General features: G+C 46.2%; 2 protein-coding genes across 2 annotated transcripts; one reads left to right on the forward strand and one right to left on the reverse strand.

Annotated features, from left to right (window-relative positions):
• Nucleotides 1-88: 88 nt before the first annotated feature.
• Nucleotides 89-5,369, forward strand: prpf38b (pre-mRNA processing factor 38B). The gene is made up of 6 exons (XM_062404281.1): nt 89-519; nt 1,011-1,079; nt 1,301-1,452; nt 1,633-1,693; nt 3,383-3,621; nt 3,889-5,369. Exons 1-6 carry the CDS (start codon nt 310-312, stop codon nt 4,595-4,597), a joined length of 1,440 nt encoding a protein of 479 aa, XP_062260265.1. The 5' UTR covers nt 89-309; the 3' UTR covers nt 4,598-5,369.
• Nucleotides 5,370-5,755: 386 nt separating this feature from the next.
• Nucleotides 5,756-12,215, reverse strand: LOC133967905 (fibronectin type III domain-containing protein 7-like). Its single transcript, XM_062403602.1, has 14 exons — nt 11,988-12,215; nt 11,646-11,906; nt 10,754-11,011; nt 10,383-10,643; nt 9,960-10,217; nt 9,598-9,861; nt 9,256-9,519; nt 8,858-9,127; nt 8,445-8,705; nt 8,096-8,356; nt 7,717-8,007; nt 7,126-7,362; nt 6,997-7,044; nt 5,756-6,562 (listed from the first exon to the last, which is right to left on the reverse strand). The coding sequence occupies exons 1-14, from the start codon at nt 12,157-12,159 to the stop codon at nt 6,279-6,281; spliced, it is 3,390 nt and encodes a 1,129-aa protein (XP_062259586.1). The 5' UTR covers nt 12,160-12,215; the 3' UTR covers nt 5,756-6,278.
• Between the last annotated feature and the right edge of the window lie 13,556 nt (nt 12,216-25,771).

Below are 25,771 nucleotides of genomic sequence, written 5' to 3' on the forward strand. Positions count from 1 at the left end.
TTTACAAAAGCACCCACCTTTGTGTGGTAAATGCTTTTATTTTCTAAACTAAACGTGTTGGCGGATCATCGACAGCACTTCCGTTCACACTGCAGCACCGACGGTACAGTTCCGGTTTTACCTCGCAGCGGGTCTGGAGCTTCAACGACGGCGGGAAGTTGTTATCATCAATTACCACTCGAATCAACAGCGACTGGACGGACGGACGAAATCGCTAAAGATCGACTACTCGTCATCTAACATCGATGGCTCTTTAGACGGAAACACGCCAACTGCAGAGCGAGCGTAGCGGCGCGCGGTCCAGCTAACATGGCTAACGTCGGAAACCAGCCGCCACAACAGGCCGTAAACAAGTCTGCGCCAGGGAAACATGGAAATGTACTGCCTCTGTGGGGCAACGAAAAGACCATGAACCTCAACCCGATGATTCTCACCAACGTGCTGTCCTCGCCATATTTTAAAGTTCAGCTCTATGAACTAAAGACATACCACGAAGTTGTGGACGAAATCTACTTCAAGGTAACGCTAGCGTCGGCTAACCCGCATGCTAGTTAGATAACCCGTGTCCAGGGGAGGAAGCGGTAGAGTGGCCGCAGCGTGCTGCCGCTTTCAAATTCAAAAGACTAGACCGCGCTTATTTTCGAATTGAACTTTTTAGATTCGAAAGATGTCCATCTATTTTATGTAATTGACCCAAATGTGATTATCTATTGTATGTGACTGGTTGGCTAGCTTGCGATTGCTAGCTGCCATTAAAACGCAATAGTCCGACGTTATCGTGACGTCTGGCTAACTCAGACATGTTGTTTTGGTGTTTGGAAGTGGAACTAAGTGAGAGCTCATGTCGCGTGACGACAGTTGTGGTTACCAGATCAACTGTGTTAGTACTATTATAGATGGTGAATCACTGAAAGACGCAGAATATCTCATGTAGCCTCTGTTAGTCATCAGGAGAAGCTCAGGCCTCGCACACTTTCACCAGTTTCACATGGTTGTCTCTGTTCCTTCAGGTGACTCATGCGGAGCCTTGGGAAAAGGGAAGCAGAAAGACTGCAGGTCAGACTGGAATGTGCGGAGGGGTAAGTGAGAAGTACGTGCTTTTTATTCCCCAACTTTTACCCCCAGTTTATTCTCCCTGAGCAGTTTGGATAAACACCGAGAGGGGCTCTGTTGGAACCTGCTTGATGTGATTTTTAGTAAAGCAGATCCTCACGTTTCATAATTTATTGTATTGCTTAGGGTTGTTGTGAGAAATGTTGTATTGAATGATGCTTTACAATCAAACTCTCTCCCTGGCTAGGTGCGTGGAGTCGGAACTGGTGGTATCGTGTCCACTGCTTTCTGTCTCCTATACAAACTGTTCACCCTCAAGATGACTCGCAAGCAGGTCATGGGTCTGATCACTCACACAGACTCGCCATACATCCGAGCACTTGGCTTCATGTACATAAGGTATGTACTGGTGAGAAACCTTCGTTCTAATTGCGTTTTAATTCTGTGTAGCAATGGCTTTCCCTTTTTTTAAAGTCACGAATGAAATGACAAAATTGTGGTGTTTATTTTTTTACAACCCCACGAGTGAAAATCTGATTATGTCACTTGTGATTTTTGCCATACTTTATCTGGCCTCAGATACACTCAGCCCCCGGCAGATTTGGTCGACTGGTACGATAGCTTCCTGGATGATGAGGAGGTATGTCACTTCGGGTAATAATTTAATGTTTCTTTCTCTATTGCATACACAGTCATACGCCCACTATAGAATCTGCCTGCCCTCCCCCCTGTGATGCTCATAACTGATTTTTCACCTTTGCCTTCATTTGGCTTAATTGTCTCAGTCTTTGTCCTCCAATCCGGAGTAGCTAGGTTACTTGCTCACTCCTCTGCTGCTGATTTTTATCAGGGTAAGTACCATGTGTAAAGCTGAGTCAATCCTTAGTCCAATGTGATTTCAAGGCATGCTCTGTTTTTAACGAGATTCTATCAGGACTTGTTGCACACAGGAAAATTTGGGACAATTGGAACATTCCTATGGATAAACAAACATAAATTTGGTAACAGAACTCAAACTTTGCATTACTCAGTGGTAGTTTATTTGTATTCAATTAAGATAAAATTGGATCCCAGTCTGTGCAACCAGGCCTCCTGTGATGTTCTGTTGCATTATATTTGAATTGATCACATGGAGTCTTGCCCACCTGGTTAATTCCCCTGTTTTTTTCTTTAGATACCTATTGTGCGGCAGGTGAATTGGAAATTGTATCTCAGCACTCTTGGTTTGCGTGTGTGAGTGCAAAGCAGCTGTTCTCTACCATATAAAGTTGACAACTATTCAACTGGTGTGCCCTTACCTACCTGCACCAGTCTGTGTTTACAATGTGGGCTCTTGTATTCACCTTTTTTAAGGGATAGTTCACCCAAATATGAAAATTCATTCTATCTACTCACCACAATGCTGATGGAGGTGTTTGAGTCCACCAAACACTTTAAGAGTTTCAGGAATAAACAGCGTTGCAGCCCAAGCTAATACAATTGAAGTTAACAGTGACCACTTCTTCAAACGTAAGAAAACGGTTAGAAAAACATACAATGTCTCCATGCTGCTCCTGTAGTGTCATCCACGTGTCTGTAAGCCGGCATTCAAACTCGACTTAAGTTATCTACCTCCGGCGGACGTTTAGGCGTAGATGACCGCTCGAGTCAAATTGGAATGTCAGGGCTTCCGGACACTTGGAAGAAGCCACAGGAGCAGAGTGGAGATATTTTATTTTTAAAAAAATTGTTTAATACATTTGAGGAAGTGGTCCCTTGTTACTTCAATCGTATTTGATTCGGGTGAGTAGGTGTGTGAAATTTTATTTTTGGGTGAACTATTTATTCTGTTAGGAGAGAGATGAGAGAAGCCATGGCTCGTCTGTCTTTGTCCTTTCAGCTCAATCAGGATTTGTCTCAATGATTTCTTCTCTATTCTCTTTATTTAAAGCCTGTAATGAGTAGTTGCAGACACATTTTTTTGATGTTTTTTAAATGGATCATCGAAAGAAAAGATTGCGAAGGTATTTCAAAAGATGAATATAAAGTTGACTTGATTATCAAGGCTCACTTTGTAAATGCAGACTCCAGGATCTGCCAGCTGAAACATTTAGCTATATTTAAATGTTATTTCCTCTTTTAGGAGAAAATGAGCAGAAATAAAAACCAGACACTTTTGTTTGAAATGCAAGATTAAGCTAGATGAACAGAGGTGAAGGTTCAGTGCTTGGTCATCACAAATCATTTTTTTGGTTTGAGGTAAAATTGAAAAAGCATCAGATTTACCTGCTTCCTTCTTGTGAGTGCTAATTGAGTTTCTCTATGGCACTTTGCCGCCATTTTGTTGTAGGAGCTTGACGTGAAGGCAGGAGGTGGCTGTGTGATGACCGTCGGAGAGATGCTGCGCTCCTTCCTCACCAAACTTGAGTGGTTCTCCACGCTCTTCCCCCGTATCCCAGTGCCTGTGCAGAAAATGATTGACCAGCAGATGAAGGCGAGACCTCGCAAGATTGCTCCGAAGGAGACACCGGAGGAAGATGCCACGTTCACAGGGGAGGCAGGGAGGCAAGGAGAAAAACGGCACTCCAGGTAAGGGATTCAAACTATTGAGAGAATTTCTTTTCAAAATGTACCAGTCAAAAATTCCTTCAAAATTACACCTTTGCTGATGCTTGGTTGCATTTATTGTCTTGTTTGATCTAGGGAAACTCATCCACTTATTTATTTGTTTTTGTTGGGTTTATTCCCAGGTCAAATAATTGGGCCATGGTTGATGTTAAAAATCAAATGATCTGACTTATCATGATTAGATAAGAATGTTTAAGTGCTTGAAGCTTATATACTTTTTTTTCCTAGAACGCCGAGACGGTCCCCGAGCCCCAGAAGGTCGCCCAAACGATCACCTAAACGCTCACCCAAGCGGTCTCCTAAAAGGTCTCCTAAACGGTCACCCAAACGGTCAAGGAGCAGTAGCCACCATCGCGAGAAGGAGCGTCATGGCCCCAGCTTCGACCGAGAGCTTGACAGAGAGCGTGACCGGCAAAAAAAAGAGAGGGAGGGTAAGGATAGGGACAGACCGAGACGGCGGTCACGCAGTGTAGACCGGAACCAAGAACGACGAGAACGCAGAAGAAGTCGCAGCGGCAGTCGGGACCGAAGAAGCGAACGCAAGGACAAAGAAAGAGATGGTGTAGATGACAGGAGTAAGAAGAAGGAAAGGGAGAACCATAAAGATAGAGGTACTGAGAGTGAGAAGTCGAGGGATAAGAAGAGCAGGGGAGAGAATGACGACAGGAGGCACAAAGAGGACAGGGAGAGACGCAGAGAGGAAAGGAAAGCCAAAAAGTCGAGTCGGAGTCGAAGCAGGGAAAAGAAGCACAAAAGTGGCGAGGAGAAGAACCGGAAACGAGAGCGCAGCCACAGCAGAGAGAAGGACAGGGACAAAGATGGGGAACAGCGATCCCACAAACGTAGTCGTAGCAAAGAGAAGAGTCATCATCAGCGCGAGTCCAATAATGACCATTGTAAACACAGTGAACGCAGAAGGAGTCAGAGCACTGAGTAAATGTCGCCCCGCAGCATTATTACTTCTTTTACTCCCCGTGTTTTTCTCCCTTTTTCTACCCAGTTGTCTGATCTGTCTCTTGTGTCGAAGACTGGGAATGTTAGCACGCTGGACATCTGGTTATGTTATCTTTGGCCAGTGCAATGATGCTTTACCCTTTTGTTGTTCTGCCTTTTTCACTCCCGATTCAGACAGTTGTTAGTCTTCACTTGAAATTTGGAAAGAGGGAAAAATGGCATTTTAATTTTCTATGGATCTTTCTTTTGCCCCCGGATGTGATGGGTTTGTAAATAATGTTTTGAAAGCTGTTTTCACACGATAAGTGGTCGGATTTACATTCACCACTGTTGTTGGCGTGGTTCGTGCCGAGAGCTCAGCTCAACACTGTCGCCATTTCATTAATAATGATGATAAACTGTTCAGGCTGTGCAGAAGCCTTTTTTATATTTGACACACACTACAGAGAATATGACTGAAATTACCCTTATTCGTAAACTCGTATGTCAGCTGTATTCTGATGAAACTCTCTGGACAGTCCAAAGTAAACGGTTAAATATCCTGTGTCGTGGCAATGAGTCCTAAAAGCGAATTGACAGTGCAAGGTAACTCCATCATTGATCGTGTGTTGACAGCCCGAAAATATTTGAATCCTCCAAAGGGCAGTATGCAAAGGGTAATGTTTTTTTACCACACACAATTCAGCCCTGCTTATGCTGTGATTGAATTATTGCTCTGTTGCATTTTGTTTTCTAATAAACACTTTTACGAACAACAGTTGTCTTTCTTTTCAAAGAAAAGGGTGTTTAAGTAGTGGCTCGGCGAAACGGCCTAAAAATGTTTTTCCACTTAAGAAGATATCGATAATTATGTATATAGATTTATTATATTGCTAGTGAATATTAAGGCCATATTAAAGAAAAACTTTAAGTCATAGTCGGGAAAATACGAAAAATCTTAATTTACCGTGAATAAACTTGTATATTTTGTATAACTTTATACTATATATTCAGACTTTTTGGCAATAATACTCATTCGTAATATTGAAATAATTGATATAGTTGTATTTCCCATTTCTATTTCCATAAGACATAAGAAACGGTAGAGTGCAAAAGTTGAAAGCAAACAATATTTTTCAGTTTTATTGGAATGTAGTGTGAAAATAATTTCCATGTTAAATATACATTCAGAAATGACAATCACGTGAATACTCTGGACATGTGCAACACTTCCTGATATATTACTGACATAAAAAGCAGGAGGAACAAACCCCCAGTTAAAAAAATATATAACCTCAACCAAGAGCAGACAAAACGTGTACAACTACAATCGGCACAAGTACAGAAAAGAAGAACTTCCAAATCTTGAGGCCACTGGCTTTTATTTTAAAGACATCTAGTTATATTTCACATATGAGAGTAGTTAAATACATGAAGGCTCAGTGTAGTAGGCCGTGGGCTTCAGTATAAGAGTATTCCCAGTTACACAACACACTAAAGACTCAAAAACTGTGCAGCTTTATGGTAAACCATCAGAAATGTAAAAGTAACCCAAACTAACGCCCATTTTCTACAAGCTTTAAAGTTAATGTGAATTGTGAGTAAATACCCCAAATCCTTAAAGACCATCACATTAAATTGGGAGACCTGCACAGACCTCTAGTCTACAATTATTGCGTCCCTGTCTACTGGGAAATGCCTGGTCCTGTTTGCACACACACAGGCTCTGACTCGGGTCCACTAGTGACCGAGCTGCTGGCTGACACTGTGAAACAATAGTTGGAGCTGGGACTCAATTCAGTGACTAGGATCATTCCCCCGTAGACTGTCAGTTCCTCAGGCGGACTGGAACTGCCCTGCTGCCTTCTCACCAGGCTGTACTCGGATGTATCGTCCACTGGCTCCCACTCGACTAACACAACTGTCGAAGCTATTTGTCTGATGTGTAGAATGGGAGCTGAAAGGCCTCCTGTGGGGGGGACAGAAGTGTGAATTTGGTTATGACTGGCTTAAACATTTCTCTCATTGAAGGAACAGCTTGCAGGAGGAAGGCCATCACAAGTCTGGGATTTTTCTAAATCGGGGGCCATAGAGGGGCCACAATTTACACAGAGGGGCCAATTATACATCCAACATCTGTGCACATCTCAAGATGCACAGTTAAGTGGTTCCTTAGAGAATAAAACTTCTTAACAAATAGTCATATTGTTAGTTTTTTTTAGTGGCAATTTTTTTTATGACTACTGACAGAACAGGGGCCACTCAGGTTTCAGCTGGGGCCGGTACCTCCCTCTGTATCCGGCCCTGGATCCTGCCAGTGGCCATCAGCTCCAAAATCCGTGCCTAGCACATCAAGTACGACTCAAAATCAGTCGCAAGAGCTTCTCACAAATACAAACTCACCATCCTGCACTTCCAGAAGATGTCTCCTCCTCCGTGCATGCGGTATCACTAATGAGAAAAAGCTGATGTCAGTTTGTTTAAATAAATACAGCATTTTGAGTATTTGTTTACGTACACAACAGCTCCTACCGTTTGTTATTTGTTCCGCTTCACTTTCTCCCGCTGCGTTGCTGGCTGTGATCACCAGGCTGCTGGACGTGATGTTGGAAAGAGAGCAGGACAGACCCACTACCCTGCACAGCTGAGTCATTGGCGTCACACTGTTGTCATATAGAGTGTATGCAGTGGCATACACTGAGGCGTTCCAGGAAATTGAGGCAAAGGTGCTGTTGCCGCTGTACACCACTGCTGGTGGTGGACAAGGAGCTGGGGGAAGAGCCAAGAAACAAGTTAAAGCACCAGAAACTTGGTTGTGTCGGGCTTTGACCTAGAACCTTCAATATTCAAGGCTAAATGAGAAATAACCGGCCTCACGGTGTGCCTTGTCATAGCAGGGAAAGCACAGTGTAACTAACAATATCGACAAGTGCCTTAGGTAAGATTGAATCAACACAAAACTGACCAGTATAACCAAATACTCACATTTTGTGCTAAAGTACACACTTGAGGGACTTGGGTGTTTTTCTACTTCACCACATTTCAGTGGAAAGCATTGTAAATTGTTGAAGTGTAAAAGTTAAATCAGTGTGAACAGTAGCTCTAATGTCGGGTGTCGTCTACCTGTTGTTCCACTGAGAGCCACAGACGCGTTGCTGGTACCAGCACTGTTCCTGCTCTGCACTGTGGCCTCGTAGGACGAACCACAGGGGAGAGGAATCTCAAAGTACGTGCGGTTTGTCCAATAGGAGCTGAGCTCGAACAGGGCCTGGCCGTCTCCCAGCAAACTTCCTGTCAGCGCCAACTTGTACTCAGTGTCTCTGCAGGAAATCTGTGTCCAAGTGACACGCGTCACCTGCACCTCCGTCTGCATCGGCAGCAGCTGCACCTCTACGGTGTCCGGAGGGCAGGGGACTGCATGAGAGAAAGTAGGATTTAATGTATGACTCCACTTAATATGCTCTAATATTAGATTCTGAGAAGGAAAATGCAGCTCTGTTACCTGCTCCCCTTTGCACTGATTCACTGAATGAGCTGTTGCATGTGCCATCTGAGGCCTGGACAGAGAAATTGTAAACTGCTCCACATTCAAGACCGTCGATGGTGCAATTTCCATCTGTGCTATAACAGTACAGCATCTCTCCATTCGCAGATTGAGCACAGCCATAGTACTCTACAGCGTTGTCCCTGGGCGTCCATGAAAGCACTGCAGACTGATTGTGACAGTGGAAGGTTACTGAGACTCCATCTGGCTGGCAAGGACCTGGATAGAAGAACAATTGAAAGGTAGTTTTCAATCATAATGGGGCTCTTGAATTTATAGTAACACATTCTTTATATAAAACAAGTACCTGTATTCACTGTTGCATTTTGGCTGGCTCTGCTGGAGCAGTTCTCATGGTGTGCAGTTACAAATACTGTGTACTGCTCGTCACAGTGGAGATCTGACACGCTGCAGTTACTGGAGGTGGTGTTGCACGTATGCACGTGTCCATCTGCAGCCATAGCAACAACGCTGTAGGTTTCAGCAACAGGAGAGCGAGTCCAGGACACCAGGGCACGGTGGTCCTCACAGGAGGAGTCGACCGTCACGTTCCTGGGTGGACAGGGCTCTGGGAAAAATAAATAAATCAGGGTTCAGAGGCTTAAAACAGGCTTTTCTCATGAAACCCAGTTGCTCCTAAACGGGGGAATGACTACGATAAGGTAGTTAGAACAAACACCGTTCCTGTCCAAATTTTGATCATATAAAATGAAAATGTACCCATGCTAATTCTGTAGGGAGGACTCCTCATGCTGCTGCACTGGTCTGATGAAGCTGCAACGATGATGGTGTAACGGAGGCCACACTGCGCTCCATACAGGTAGCAGCTAGTGCCCGTGTCATTGCACTGTAGGCGGCTCTGATCGCTGGCCTCTGCTGTGGCGGTGTACACTGTGTTCCCCCCGCCGCCCTCCATCAGTGCCCACATGACGAGGATGGAGGAGTTGTGGCACTGAGAGATAGCTGTGATGGCAGAGAGGGAGCAGGGGGCTGGAGGAAGAGGGGAAAGAGGAGGAAGAGGAGGAGCATTTCATTATCAGTGCCACTGTAGCACTAATTCCTCTTGGAATGACAAAAAAGGGCAAATTTCTCTAATTGCAACGACTGAAGTCTGTTACCTGTCTGCAGGTCGATGGTGGCGCCTGGTCGACTCACACACTGGCTATTTTTAGCAGTAACGCTAAAATGATAGAGAACCCCACATTCCAGGTCTTCCACCTCACATGTGGTGTTACTGGAGGTGCTGCAGTTGGCCGTGTGGTTCCCTCCACCCACAGCTGACACAGTGTAGCTGTCGGCCCCGGGACCCGCGTCCCATGAGATCCAAGCAGAATTGGTGACACAGTCGAGGTTGCCCCTGATTCCCTGAGGAGGGCAGGGAGCTAGAGAGCACATACAAAGTGACTGGATGGACATTTTGGTTCATCAGATGATGGATGACTTTTGTAAAGCCCTCATACCTGATTGGACGGTGTGGGCCTGGCTCTGCTGGCTGCTGCAGCCGCCTCTGACCGAGGTGACATGAACGGTGAAGGTTTTCCCGCAGGTCACATTGCGGAGGGAGCACGCTGTGTTTGTGCTGTTACATGACTCGCTGATTCCTCCGTTGTCTGTGACCACTGACACCAGGAAGTGGTCGGCTTCCCTGGTGGCGTCCCAGGAAACCGTCATGTCGTTGGAAGAACAGTTGAAGTGGGCACTCACGTTCTGGGGTGGGCAGGGGGCTGGGAATAAGAAGACAAACAGATTAGTCAGCACAAAAAAAGAGACTGTAACTGTGCATGATTGTGTTTGTTGTTGTTGTTGTTGTTGTTGTTGTCACCTGAGTTTAACGCCACAGCCTGGCTCGGGACACTGGAGCAGCTGTCGTCCACGGCTGCGACCTGGACGGTGTAGCTGCTGCCACATGTGAGGTTGCCAAGGCTGCAGCTGAGGTCAGAGGTCTGGCAGCTGACATTGCCATGACCACCGCGGGCTGTCACTGAGTACTCAAGAGCCCCGCGACTGGCAGACCAGGACACAAGGGCGGTGTTGTTGGCACAGTCCATCACCACAGAGACATTGGTGGGGACACATGGAACTGCAGATAAAGGACGGACAACGAAAAGAGAGTCAGTTTAACACTGCTACAACAATATGCTGACATTTGGTAGATAGTATTTACTATCGGTTACATTTGAGGGAGGTATTGTGGTGTAATTTAATTAATAAAATAATCACAACTTTTTCAGTAGTTCCTGGTCACCTGGGTGCAGACGTGTGGTTTCACTAGAGGTGGTGTTGCACTGTTGGTTGGAGGCGGTGACTGACACAGAGAAGTTGTGTCCACAGGTCAGGCCCGGGATGATCTTCAGATTCGAGTTGGACACGGATGTTTCCGAGAGGCCAGAGTCAGTTTCCATGGTGACTGTGTAGTAGTCTGACCCATTGCCGGCCTGCCATGTTACCGTGACGTTACCAGAGAGACAGTCCTGCGTGGTAGAGATTCCTGTAGGTGGACACGGCCCTGGAGAAATGACAAATAACAATCGATCCGAGGTTACTCCTACTATTATTACTGGATATGTTTTAGTCAACTAAACTCACACCGTAACACATAACAGGTATTGAACCTACAGGTCTGTATGGAAGCCGGTGCACTGGAGCTGCCAGGACACTGCGGGTTGTGAGGTGTGACTGTGAGGCTGTAGTTTTGTCCACACGCTAAGTCAGAGAAGTGAGCTGTGGTGACGTTAGTGGTGAGCCCAGTCGTATTGTCTCCTCCCTCAGCAGACACCATGTACAACCTGGTCCCGTTACTTGCATCCCAGCTCAGGGAGACGACTTTCATGTTGCAGTCCGCAGAGGCAACCAAATTCTGAGGCACACAGGGATCTGGAAGAGAAAAGATGATGGATGTGTTGACACTCACGTATTTCAGTGATCCTGTACAGTTGTTATGTCCTTTTGTTTGTTGGCTTGATTGTAAAATAGATAATGCCAAACTGATTGGACGGATGACCATGAAACTCAGTGGAAGGGTGTGCTATGTGTCAGGGAAGAGCCCAATTAAACAGTGCTTTATTTGGTATTTGTTTTCACTGTTTTTATTGATTTCTAAGTTTAGAGATGGCGCAATCTGGTACAGATCCAAATCAAAATCTGGGTCTAGTGGTTTCATTAGGGGACTGTTGGGCCTTGGCAGAGGTATACGCCCTCCGAGTGCCATTGTAGTTATTTATTTGGAAACATTTTTAATTGGTTGGACTGTAAATTCCTAAAAAAAATCCTAGGAAATGTACTAATTTGGTACAAATTGCAAGAAAAAGTGTCTTTTCATCCATTAAAGATTAATGATCAGAAACGTCATTCTATCTATATGTTTGCTTTTAGACAAATGCAACAAATCAAACACACTCTAGTACCAAATTATTCTTTCCAAGAGAAATTATTTAGAAGAAAATAAATTCAAATACAAAAACATCATCACCATTTACTTATACGTGCTGTATGAATATGCATGACATACCCATATGGATGACCGAGCTGTTGCTGGGCACACTGGTGCAGTTGCCCTCCTTGGCTCTCACTACAACAGTGTACTCCTCCATACAGTGCAGGTCGGTCCACGTGCACGAGGTGGTGTTGGTGACACACTGGTGATTGTGGCCATCAAGGCCAGTTGCTACGGCAACATATGATTCTGCTCCATCGCTGGGTCCCCAGCTGACAGAGCCCATGTTAGACTCACACTGAACGTAGGTGATTACATCCTGGGGGACACATGGAGCTGTGGAGAGAGGAGGGGTGTAAACATACACACACGCTATGATAAAACATTTGTGAGGTGTAACAAAAAAAAACAACGTACGAGTTTTGAAGAAGGCAGGGCTGCTACGGACGCTGTCACACTTGCTGCCCTGTCCTTGCACGGTGACATTGTAGTCCTGCCCACAAGGCAGGGTGGCTGACAGAAGGGTCTGGGTTGTGTTGTAGGCTTCCACGTACCCGAGGCTCCCCATGGCCGTGACTAAGTAGTTCATGACACCACTTGCTTGGCGCCAGGAGATCTGGACCTGGTCACTCTGACAGAGCACCTGAGCTGACGTGATGACAGGCTTGCAAGGCTCTGAGAGGAGCAAAAGGAGGGGAGATAAAAGTTAAACATGACATGAACTGAATGAAGTTTTGTGATTTGTGATCCATGACTGTAACAGCACAGTTGATCGGGAAAATACTTGGTGAGGATGGGTGTGGGTCAGGGGAGATCCCATAACATTTCCGTGCAGATCCAGATAATCTGGCTTTTTAATATCTTTATATTTGGGATGTTTAGGTAATTCTTTGGCATTAAAATGTGGTTTCATAAGAGGACTGTGGGGTCTTGGTGGAGGTTTGCACCTTAGCTTTTTATTTGTTTGTTTGTTTGTCAGCAAGATTATGCAGAAACTGCTTTACCTATTTTCAAAACATTTGGTGGAAGGATGGGACATGGGAGAAGAGATAACCCATACAATTTTGTCAATGATGTGGACAAAGGGGCAGATTTGGGACAGTTTTTGATATTGCATGATATTTTAGTTTTTTCCACTGATTTCCCAGGGAATGATTCATGAAACATGATGACATCTAGTGGCAGTGAAGTAGAAGTTTCTAAACACTGAACTGAAGTGTATTTCTTGACTGAGTGTATTTAGTTAATTTACACAGCTGAATAATGCACCAGAACGTACCTGTTTGAATGGACACAGTATCACTGGCCTGGCTGCAGCAGCCTCGACTGTGAGCAGTGACAGTAAAGTTGTACTTCTCGCCGCAGGCCAGACTGTTGAAGGGACAGGTGGAGCCTGTAGAGTTACATTTCTCCACCTCTCCCCCTGATGCGTTGATGGCGGTTGCTGTGTACAGATCAACATCAGAATCCTCCTCCCAGGACAGGACTGTGGAGCTGGAGCCACACTGCCGGTTAACATCCACACGCTGAGGTGGACAAGGACCTGAGGAGAAGCGCGAAAGGTCAAGGGTCAAATCTCAAAAACAAATGAAACCCAGAGCACCCTGAGGACTAACTATGAACAATTCACTTACGTGTGGTGAGGTTAGCGGGCATCGGGGCTGCGAGGCTGCACTGTTCGTTGCTGACGGTGAGGCTGAGGTTGTAGGTTTCCCCACACGTCAAATTTGTAACGTTACATGAGTTCTGCTGAGTCATACACAAAGTCTGGAGGCTTCCACTGACGGGGGCTGTCAGGGAAAAGTTCGCTGTCCCAAAAGTTGTATTCCAGGACACAACGGCAGCACCGTCAGAGTAACAGTTGACCTCTACTGCTACGGCTCCAGGCAGGCACGGAGCTGAGGAAACAGCACAAGTACGTTAATGAAAGGACGCAAAAGGACTCCACAAGGTGGATGAATTGACAGAGGAATTGATTGAGTCATTACCTGATGTGAGGGTCACCACATTGCTGTCGGAGCTGTTGTACTTTTCTCCCAGAGCCTTGACCCAGACGTTGTACACTGTGCCGCAGGTCAGCCCTGAGGCGCTACACTGGGTGTCCGCGCTGACACAGGAAGTGTGGTGGCCGTTTTGGTTGTGAAGGTAGGCGACGTAACCCACAGCGAGGTCACTCTGCTCCCAGGAAACATTCGAAGTGAGCTGTTCACACACCACATTTGCCTGAACATTGCTGGGTGGACATGGTTCTGAGTGAAGAGATAATACACGCATTTAAACACAAAGGTGAAATAAACAGGGTCACAACTGTGCACAATGAGAGAGTTAGATATTTTAAGTTTCTCACTAATCACGTGACCCACCTGTCATGAGGCATTGGGGTTCAGAGGTCAGGGTGTTGTTGCAGGCCTGGTTGTGTGACGACACAGTCACGTTATAGATCTGACCGCACTGCAGGCCGTTCAGGGAGCAGCTGTTGTTGGTGGTGTTGCATGTGACCCTTGAGCCCTGGTCAGTCACAGCCTCAACAGAGTAGGAGCTGGCACCGCTGGCTGCGGCCCACAGCACCTGGGCCCTGCTCACATTGTAGTGGACAGAGAGATTTTGGGGAACACAGGGCTCTGGGGGGAATAATAGGTGGTTACAAATAAATTATGAACAATGATTTAACAAATATGGAAACCAGTATATATTTGTATGTATATTGGTTGATTTCCCTCAAACACAATGTCCAAGGTGACCAGGCTCTACCTGTGGCGAGGTGTCCGGCCATTTGAGCAGTGCTGTTGCAGCCCTCTCCCCGAGCCGTCACAGTGACGTTGTACTCCTCTCCGCACTGCAGCGGGCTCAGCTGACAGTTGGTGTGGTTGGTGGTGCAGCTGCTGGTGTGGCCCGATGACGCTGTGAGCTCAGCAGCATAGGACACAGCTCCGAAGCTGGGCTGCCATGACACGGTAGCATTGGAGACCTCACAGTCCATAATGGCTTTGATGCTGCTCGGCTTGCAAGGCCCTGTATGACCAGGAAGAGTGTTATGAGTTAAGGTTTATGACCAATTCATATCAACTGTTATATTGTGAAGAAGATCTCAGTTCAATGGTCCACTTTTCAAATAAATACAGCTTTCAACTGCATCTCACAGTCCTCACTTACCAATTCTCCAATTCCAAGAACCTTTGGGCATTACCTTCAACATAATTTTGTGTTAACCAAAAATGAACATCCAGACACATTGTATAGTTCCACTCATTGAACTGAAACTGGATTCCTCAGGAATAGGAACCTGAAGCACTGCCATGGTAACAAACTCTGTTCAGAATCCTTAATATCTTGTGTTTTCTCAGTAAACGCTAGTTCTTAAGGACTTTGAAGTATTTTTAACGGATCTACAGTGTTACTTCAAACATGAATTTACCTGTTGTAGCAGACACCACTGTGCTGTCAGAGCTGTTGTTCTGTTGTCCCAGGGCCTTGACCCAAACGTGGTACTCTGTGCCACATGCCAGTCCTGAGACAGTACACTGGGTGTCTATGGAAACGCAGGATGTGTATTGGCCATTTCGGTTGTCGAGGTAGGCGATATAGTCCACAGCCAGGTTGCTCCTTTCCCAGGATACTGTGGCAGTGAGCTGTTCACAGGATATATTGGCCTGAACGTTGGTGGGTGGGCAGGGTTCTAAGTGAAGGGAAAACACACATGTAACTATGGCTTGTCGTATATACAGTACCTGTAATCACAATCCCTTGCCGAGCAGGTAACAAACCTGTCATGAGGGGATGGGTCGCAGACATCAAACTGTCACAGGCCTGGTTGTGTGCAGTTGCAGTCACGTTATAGATGTGACCGCACTGGAGGCCGTTCAGGGAGCAGCCATTGTTGGTGGTGTTACATGTGACTGTTGAGCCCTGGTCAGTCACAGCCTCAATAGAGTAGGAGCTGGCACCACGTGCTGTGGCCCACATCACCTGAGCAGTGCTCACATTGTAGGGGACAGAGAGATTTGTGGGTACGCACGGTTCTGAAAGGAGGAAGAAAAATGTCATCGCCATTTTCGTTGAAATAAAAAAGCTATCAACCTCTGAAGTTTTGAGTTGTTCCCACCTGTAGTGAGCATGGCTGGGGGACTGGCAGGTCCTGGACACCCAGTGTGCATTGCCTCAACAACAACAGAGTACTGCTGTCCACAGACCAGGTTGTCCAGGTGACAGGACGTCCCCATGTCACTGCAAGAGGACATATGTCCATTGGTGGAGTTTGCCTGGATGATGTAGGCTGTAGCTGCAGCGGCACTACTCCAGCTGACCAGAGCTTGGTGTGAGGTACAGTTCAGCTCAGCTGACACATTGGTGGGAGGACATGGGGCTAGAGCAAGAGAGAAGGGCAGCTGAGAAGAGGAGACCAATGAAATTGAAAATAAAAATGCCCTAAAATAAAAAAAAGAGTTGCAGAACTGGGAAAATGCTAATTTGCTTTCTTGCCAAGAATTATTTTAGAAGATGAAGACCATTCTCATGTTTGTACGCTAAATAGGAAGTTACAGCCAGCAGCTGGTTAGCTTAGCTTAGCAGAAAGCGTGGGAAACCAAAGACAGATCCTCAAATGTGAAATGAATGTCGGCCCCCCCCCCAGTGGTTGGTTACATTATACGTTGTCATAAACTCTGCCTCTTCGATAGTTCCTATCAAACTGATGAATGCTCAAGTTCAAATTTTCAGGTAAGTTTGGTGCTGTCAAATTGTGGGTAAAACATATATCCTTGCAATTGCTTCATCTGCCAATCGCTACTGTGAAGACAATGGCTCAAAATATTGTGGAAAGATTGCCGCATTTCTGTGTGCAGTTGAAAGTGCAGCTTCAACAGTGATTTTCTCTCTGAACCCGACTGAGCCTAAGAAAAATAATCCAATACTGAGTCGAATAACAGACAATATGTATTCTGTATCCAAACCCCCAAGCTCGATGATTTAGTAGATATTTCCATAGCTAAGCGAGGTAGCCGCTAGTGGTAGCTTCATATTTAGCATTCAGAAACTGTAGCAAAAAAGTGCATTCCCATCAAAAAGGCAAAGTATTCCATTAAGATGTGGTCATCAAAGTAAACTCATTCAAAGTACCGGTGGTCTTCTCTACAGGGCTGCTTATTTCGCTCATGCACACATTAGTGTGTCCCGTCACAGTGAAAGTGTAGAGTTGACCGCAGCCCAGGTCCAGGAAGGAGCAGCTGCTCTCGGTGGAGTCACAGGTCGAGTTAACGCCTGAAGCAGACGAGGCTGTGACGGTGTGATTCTGGTTTGTACCACTCCGGTCCCATTTTACTGTCATGACGTTGCTGCTACAGTTCTGGTCCACAGTGGTGTTCTCCGGTTTACAGGGAGCTGGTGGAAAGACGATTCCATTAAAAACCATCAAACTTTATTCTTCAACAACATGATTTAGTTTTAACTTCTGAACACAAACGATCTGCACACACCAGACTGAACCTTGTAGTCAGAGCCGGCGATGACGCGGCAGTGAACGGAGGAGGAGGTGACGACCACCTCGTACACTTTGCCACACTGCAGGTCATGGATGCAGCAGGAGTTGGAAGTTGAGTTACAGGACGTGTTGTGTCCGTCCGTGCCGATGGCCAAGGCGGTGTACTCGTCTGAGCCCAAGTTCTGCGTCCAACTCACATTCATCACATTAGTGTTGCAGTTTACGTCTGCTACCACATTGCCTGGGAGACAGGGAGCTATGGGAGAGAGTTTGATCACACATGAGCACATATGCTGCAAATAAAGGCATTCAGAAGAATTCGGGGTGTCACAAATAGGTGGATACAAATAGTTGGTGGCAAAATATGAAATCGATTCTTTTGAGCCACTTTATCAATCCCTGCTGTAGGACATCTTGGTCTTTAAAGCGAAGTGTACGTGTTATTGGATGTGATGTTCCCCGTCTCCCTTTCCCTCAAACATGGCTGACATAGGAACAAGCACTTTATAGACAGATGCGAGGAAAGTCCAATATTACCTATCTGTTGTTTTTATGATAATTGTTTATCTTTTTGTAGACTGAAATTACCGAAATTATATACTGAGCTCTGAAAGTTGTTAAATAATTGTGTGGCCCCTTTATGAATGTCAATGATGGTTGACACCAAGACAGAACTAAAGCAGAGAGGATTCTTTATCAGACGGTTGTGGGAGGTTCACATTTACATGATAGAAGAGATGAGGATGACTTTGAATCTATGCCTATTTGCGGACATATCTCACCTGATTCAAAGTGAATGTCGGCGTGTTTGGTGCTGTTGCAGCTTTCTGTGGAAGCCACCAGTGTTGCGGAGTACGAGCGGCTGCAGTGGAGTTTGACTGCGCAGGAGGTGCTGTTTGAGGAGCAGGACGCCACGTGGCCGTGCTCTCCCGTCACCTCCACAGTGTAGAAACCCGCTCCGATGCTCTCAACCCACAAGAAATTCCCATTGTTTGTGCCACAGTCCACACGAGCAGTGAAGTTGGTGGGCTGACAAGGGGCTAAAAGGAGGGGGACAGGTGATACTTAATATATGTTGATTTTAGGTGATGATACTTTTGCCATACCAGAGCCTTTGCCATAGAAACACATTCTACCTGTGCTTATCTCAGTGGGTGGGCTGTAGCTGCTTCGGCAGTTTCCGTCCTGTGCTGCGATGCGGAAAGCATATCTCTGTCCACACAGCAGGTCGGTGAAAGTGTGTGAGGTGTTGGAGGTGGTGTGCTCTGAAGGAGGGAGTCCACCGCCCATCATCTCAGTTTGTAGAGTGTATGTGGCCCCGGGCTCCGGACTCGCGGACCACATGAGGGTCAGCGTATTGTTGTCACAGTTGACCTGGCCCGTCAGGTTAGTAGACGGACACAGAGCTGGGCAGTGCAAAAAGGAAGTTGAAAACAATTCATCGACATCATATCAAATAACCCAAAGGTCATCCCGTCACCTGTTCTCAGCATCGCGGCTGAGCTCGGCTCGCTCCAGCAGCCCCTGTCCACGGTTACCACTGCAACAGAGTAGGTCTCCCCACAGTGGAGGTCAGTGAAGTTGCAGGAAAGGGACCCGTTTGAGCTGCAAGTGTGATTGTGTCCATCGTCTGCAGTCGCCGTAGCCAAGTACATTTCTGCCCCTGCTACCAGAGACCAAGACACAGTGCTGTCGTCACAAGCTGGAGACGCCGTGACGTTGCTGGGAGCACAAAGACCTGGAGGAAATTAAAGACAGGGTTTAATATTGTTCTTTTTCTTTCTAAGCAGTAATATAACAGTTACACTTTGGTTATCGAGTCTTTCTGCACCTGCACTTAAGCTTAAAGCGGCACTGTGGTCTCCTATGCAGGTCTCAGAGAACGGTGTGACTTTGATGATGTAGGTTTCACCACAGTGGATGTCAGGTATTTGACACATGGTCGTGTTGGTGTGACAGTGGTGTGTGTGTCCGTCCTGCCCTGTCGCCGTCACGTTGTATCCCACGGCACTGGGGCTTCCTACCCACGTCACCAGGGCTGAGTGATTGGAACAGCCAGGAGTAGCGCTCACGTTCTGCGGCGCACACGGGACTGGGGAGGGGGAAACAGAAAAATGAAATATGGGTGACAGTGGATCGATAGACATAAAAGGCATCAGCTGACTTTTTGTTAAGTTTAGCAGTTACCTCTAAACCATTTAGCTGTCATGTTCAGTGACTGCAGTTTTTGAAAGGATCAAACTAAATAAATACCTTGAATATGTGCCGATACATTGTTTCGTCTTGTCATTATGCTAGGCTAACAGGCTATTAGCTAATTAGCCATTTTTATTGAACATTTTTAGAATCTTCTCATCTTACTCAATACAGGCACAAAATGTGCTCCAAACGTATTAAATGCCTTCTCTAAAACCATTATTTCGTCTCTGTAATAATCTGATTTATTGCTTTTGGACGTTGACTCCATATAAAGATGGACGACATGTCTCCTCCTCCTCCCACTATCCAGAAGTTAAGCGGATATGAATGCTGCCATCTTGCACAGTTTGAGGCAGAATCTGTGCAGTGGGGCATGGAGTCGTGTTGTAAAGAACCATCTGAAGAGATGCTTGTTTATTCATTAGAGAAATGGAATAATGACCTGTTTTGAGGGATTCACTGACACTCAGGACACTGGTGCAGTGCAACCCCTGAGCCTGGACTGCTACATTGAAATCCAAGTCACAGGGAATGTTTTGGAACACGCAGCTGGTATTTGTAGTCTGACAGCTATCCTGGTACCCTTCTGCTCCGAGCTGACCCCGGAAGCTCAGGCTTCCCGCAGGGTCAGTCCAGCTGAACACGGCTGTGTTGGTGCCACAGTTGTACTGCTTAGATATGACAGATGGAGGACAAGGGGCTGGAAGAAAGAGAGCACAGGATACAGATTGAAGAAAGTGTTTTTGGTGGAGGAAAAACGAGGGGGTTCATTTCCTTTCACACCCATGCAGTCACTGACCTGTAGTGATGTTGGTGCTGGGTCCAGGTGAACTGTCACACTGGCTTCCTTGTGCAACAATTGTGGCCGTGTAGGTTTCACTACACAGGAGGTCAGTCAGGGTACAAGTAGCAGAGGCTGAGCTGCAAGAAACCTTGTGCCCACTTGCAGATGTCGCGTTAACTATGTAACCTACTGCGTCAGCCATTGACCCCCATGATAGAGAGGAAGAATTGGTTCCGCAGATCTGGGTGCTGTTCTGGACGGAGGGAGAGCAAGGAGCTGAGAGGGAAACAGAGAGGGTGAAGGGTCAGTTCTGTGTAAGGCGGATGTTCTAGAATCTAGATGTTTCTTAAGACACGGATCAATCAAGCTTCAGTCTGTCCAGCGTTACTTTCTTCTACCTGTCACCAGGACTGCTCCGGTGCTTCCAGTGCTGTTACACAAGTCATCCTCAGCCACCACGGTCAGGTTGTAAGCTTTCCCGCACAGTAGCTGGTTCAGCTGACAGGAAGTTGAGCTGCTCCTACAGGAAATGTTATTCTGAGCACTGCTATCTCGCGCAAATACAGTGTAGGCTACAGCTCCAGCAGCGGCAACCCAGGACACCGTGGCCATGTCGGAGCCACAGTGGACGTTGCTGGTCACATTGACGGGGTCGCATGGTCCTGGCCGAGGAGTTAGAGAAGAGTAATGTGTCACATGATGTGTTTCAAGTCAAAACAAATCTTTTTGAGATAAATAACATGAACAAAAACTTTAAAAAACCACCTGTGGTAATAACAGTTCGACTGGGAGCGCTGGTGCACTGGCCGACTTCAGATGCTACCGTGACATTGTACTGACTGCCACACTGCAGGCCAGAGACAGAGCATGCAAGGTTTGATGAGGAGCAGGATTCAGAGTAGCCGCCAGGGCCCGTCACTGTGGTCGTGTAGGCGGTAGCACCAGGAGACGAGTTCCAAGAGGCCATGAGTGAGTCCGTGCCACAGTGTGCCACGGCTGTTATACCTTGTGGGGGGCAGGGAGCTGGAAGAGGGTATCAACAGTTCATGAAATACATGAAAATAGCAGAGTTAATGGATATTATTGTTTCTGTACCATCAATACCTGTTTGAACAGTTTGTGGGCTGCTCCATAGTCCGCTGCAGCTGCCGGAAGAAGCTTTGACTGAGACATTATACATCCATCCACACCGAAGGCCAGTCAGATTACAGCTGCTGCTGCCGGAGTGGCAGGTCAACGCACTGAGGTTTCCAGCCAGTGGCAAAGCAGTCACGCTGTAGTTGAGGGGCTCGTTGTGAAGTGTCCAGCTCACCATTAAGTCAGTGGTGCCACACAACAGGTTTGTGCTGATGTTTTGTGGAGCGCACGGTACTAACAGAAACACAAAACAGAAACACAAAACAGACTAAATCAGCCGGTCAGAAAAGTAACGGTTTGCTTTCCTGCAAAGTTAAATTAAACTAATTTGTCATCACTATAATTATTTACTGTCTTTTAAGGTTAAAGGCATACAGATCAGCTATTTCTAATCCGGTGAAATATCTTTTGCAGTAACTGATCATGAAAACAAGTACACTATGTTTGGGATTAGCTGAGAAACATAGATATTAAATAATATTTTCGAAATTCTTTAAAACATAGAAGTTTTGTTTTACTTCAGACAAACAGCCTGTTCCAGAGGTTGAGTGTTATAGGTCTGATCAGATGTGACCTGAGTTCTCTCTCGGTACCTGGGTCTTGTGTGAAGGGAGCGCTGTAGTTGCTGACACAGGTGCCGTCAGTCGCGGTCACGTGAATGTCGTACGCCTGCCCACAGACCAGGTTGCTCAGCGTGCAGTTGGGGCTGGAGCTGGTGCAGGTGAGGTTCTGTCCGCCGCTGTAGGCTTTCACATCGTATCTCGCTGCATTCGCACTGGGGGCCCAGGACAATCGCGCCATGCCAGCGCTACAGACCAGCTGGCTGGATACATTAGAGGGAGGACATGGCTCTGGAGAGAAAATCACACAAATCACCAACCACTTTCAATGTTAGTGACAATGTAGTGACCACTTAAAATCTTCTAATTGATCCGCATGATCATGAGATCAGTGCGGGAGGGTTGTTACCTCTTATTACAGACACAGTGTTGCTCTGTTGACCGGTACAGTTGTCATCAGCTCCCGAAACGCCAATAGTGTAATTCTCCCCACACTGGAGCGCAGGAAGGCTGCAGGAAGTGCCATTGGTCGAGCACTCTGACCTGTGACCTCCGCTGCTCAAAGCCACAGCGGTGTAGTGTTTGGCGCTGTCACTGGCCACCCACGACACAGGGACAGGATCCGGAGCACACGTACGCATGGCTGTGATGTTGGTGGGAGGACATGGCACTGATCGGGAAAACAAATATGCATGAGAAGTTTGAGGCGGTGTTCAAGAGAATCATATAGCTGCAGGTATTGGTTCGATATATGTTTCTCACGTGTTTGCACCAGGGCCTCTGTGCTCGGCAGACTGAAGCACGACCCGGTGACAGAGAAGACGATCACCCCATAGGAGCTGCCGCACAGCAACCCTCCCGTGGTGCACCGTGTGTCTGTAGAGTTACAGTGCAGAGCCTGACCCATTCCTCTGGAGATGATGGCAGTGTAGTTCTCTGCAGGGGCAGAGATGTTCCAGGTGACAGCCAGCTCTCCAGTAACGCAGGCCACGCTGGCCCTCACGTCCTCAGGGCCACAGGGCACTAAAAGAAGAGGAGACAGAAAGGCCCGAAGTTCGTCACTCAAAGTTTTGTTATTATTCCAGAAAGACAGAGTTCATCCCTCTGAGTTCACTACCTGAGTCCATGCTGATAGTTGTGGAGGTGGACTGACAGTTTCCATCATTATAGGTGACAGATACATTGTAGGTCTTTCCACAGGGCAGAGAGTCGATTTTACAGTTGTTGACTGTGTTGCTGGTGCAGTTGAGTTGAGCTCCACTTCTGTCCACTATAGATGCTGTGTAGAGGCCAGCGGGCTTATGGTTCTGCCACACTATCAGCGCATGGTTGGCTTCACAGTCCCTGAACGCTTCGATGTTGGTTGGAGGACACGGTGCTGGAGAAGAATCAGAGAGGGTGGATGCAGTAAATCTGACTAAAGGAGATGCATGATAACTACATTTGGTGCAAAGATGCTTTTGTCTTTTTTGGCACAATCGCGTAAGCCAACCTTCTGCCCTACCTGTCATAAAGGTGACCTCCTCGCTGGCCGTGCTGTTGCACTTGAGATTAGTGCCAATGACGCTGGCGGTGTAATTCTGTCCACATGTCAGGCCATCGATCAAGCAGTTGGTTCCAAATGAATTGCAGCTGCGTTTATTTCCACTTGTATCCTGAGCAACAGCAATGTAGAATATGGCACCATTTCTTGTCGTCCAGTTAAGTTTGGCAGAGTCTTGGCTGCAATCGACTGAAACCGAGATATTGATCGGGCTGCAGGGAACTGGAAAGAGAGGGAGTGCAGTTTTACATACAGTGAGTACAGAGCGCACCAGTAATACATCTTTCCCCTCGTAGGAATTACATATAGCACTAAACCTCACAGCGCTCCCATTACACACCAGTTTGAGCCGGTCCTCCCAGCACCTGGCTAGTGTTGCAGTTGTCATTTGAGGCGGTGAGCCACACGCTGAGGTGTTCGCCACACGGCACGCCGGTCAGGGCGCAGCTGTTGGAGGACGAGCTGCAGTTGTAGCTGTTTTCAGTGTTGCCCTGTGCCTCCAAATTGTAGGACAGAGCTCCAGCAGCAGAGTCCCAGGTCGTGATCAGCACATCTGGGTGACACTGGTCTGATGTCTGCACATTTGTTGGGAGACATGGAGCTGGAGGACAGGGTAAAAAAGTGAGGAATATAATATTGGATAAATCGCATAAATATTGGAACCACCCATCACAATTTGGAAATTTGTCTAATAAATTCCATCATTATCATGATTTATATTCAACAATAGGTATGTTCTGTTTCAGTTATTAATTGGGGGCTATTTTTTTTAATTATTTATTTTTCTAGAAAAAATGACATCCTGACATAACTTGATGATGAGTAAGGTGTATGCCCTATTTCTAATCACATTGGTTGCGAAATGTAAAGCATTAGTTCACTATATGACGTCATTTTCTGACTTTATAGTGATGTCACTATGATGTTATTCCCACCATATGATCCTAAATAATTTTTCAATCTTTATAAACCTGAGGTAGTGTATATGTTCCTATAGAATGCAGCAATTCCTTGAAAAAGCATTTTCAAACTGTGCCTGATGTAATTTTCTGACTTCATTGTGACTTCCTAGTGATGTCATTTATCTCAAACCTCATTGTTTGTGTCTTCTCGTGGAAAGAATATTATACAGTGCAATATGATCAAAGTGATTTTGTTAAAATTTGTTGTCTGTTGTGTGTAAACAAACCAAATCAAGTCTCTACTTACCGGTTTGTACGGACTTGGGCTGGCTGACTTCACTGTTGCACCCGGTGCTGATGGCGTACACGGTGTACCTGTAGAACCGTCCACAGTTGACATTAGAGAAGTAACACACGGTGTCAACCGTCCTGCACTCGGTCACTCCGCCGGCGTCGTCCACCGCTGTGGCCACGTAGTATAAGGTTTTGTTGGTGGGCGCCCAGGAAAAGAGGATCAGATTGCTGGAGCATTCGTGCTGAGTTTGGAGATCGACTGGAGCACAGGGGACTGAAGGCAACAGAGAGGAGACCGAGAATCAGACAGGATTCCACAATAAATGGGGAATTAGATGCAAAGTGGTGGAGAGGAAATCTTTTATAATAGTTAGTCAACTTTGTACAACACCATTTTGAATTCAAGTAGAATTATTTTGGGGTTCTTTCCACTTTTACTTCTAGTCCTCTATATTTAGACTATACAATACTTTACATGTCCACATTGGCTTTTATATTTGTATAAGTAGTCAATGACAAGAGGTGAATCGGTCGATTGATCCAATCACAGCAGTCAGGTAACATTAGACCCGGCCTCTTGCAGCAGCATCACTCACCAGTGAATTCAGAAGAGGCAGAGACTCAGTTATAATGATTTAGGAGACCGTTCACTATAGGGAATAGGCTTCACATAGCAAGTACTTTTACATTTATACTCAAAGTATATTTAAAAGAAATTAGAAAAGTTAATGGTATTTTTAGTAGTGTACATTTTTGTTGATATATATGTACTTCTACTGCAGTAAAATGTCTTCATCAGAATGAAACAAAGATGTGTTGCTGGCTGTGTGAGGATATGAGATCATCCCCCAAGGCGGACTGTACGTGTGTCTCCTTCACCTTGTCTCTCTTCACACTGATACTAAAGCTGACCTTTGGGATAAGTCCCTGATTGCAGTAGACTGTATAGATCTTTAGATTGACTGGTGTTAGGTGGCAGGTCTTTGTGGCTAATGAGAGGGTGTGTATCACTGCTCGGCATGAGAAAAGAGCACGGGACACCATGGGCGAAACCTAAACAGCCTCCCTCAGGACAGACTTACGGTGGAGGGTCAGAGAAATAGAACTTACATTACTGTTTTTGTCCAGATGTGTAACATGAGTGTGTGCATACATGTGCAAAACATACACAGACAGGTGATTAAGCACAGACAAAGAACACGTTGAAAAGGGACTGACAGACGAATACAAGCCACGTTTATTGGTCCCCTTCATGCGCTCACCTGTCTCGAACATGGCAGAGGCCTCCGAGGTGTTGCTGCAGTCG

This window comes from Platichthys flesus, chromosome 14, assembly GCF_949316205.1.
Source record: "Platichthys flesus chromosome 14, fPlaFle2.1, whole genome shotgun sequence".
Taxonomy (NCBI): domain Eukaryota; kingdom Metazoa; phylum Chordata; class Actinopteri; order Pleuronectiformes; family Pleuronectidae; genus Platichthys; species Platichthys flesus.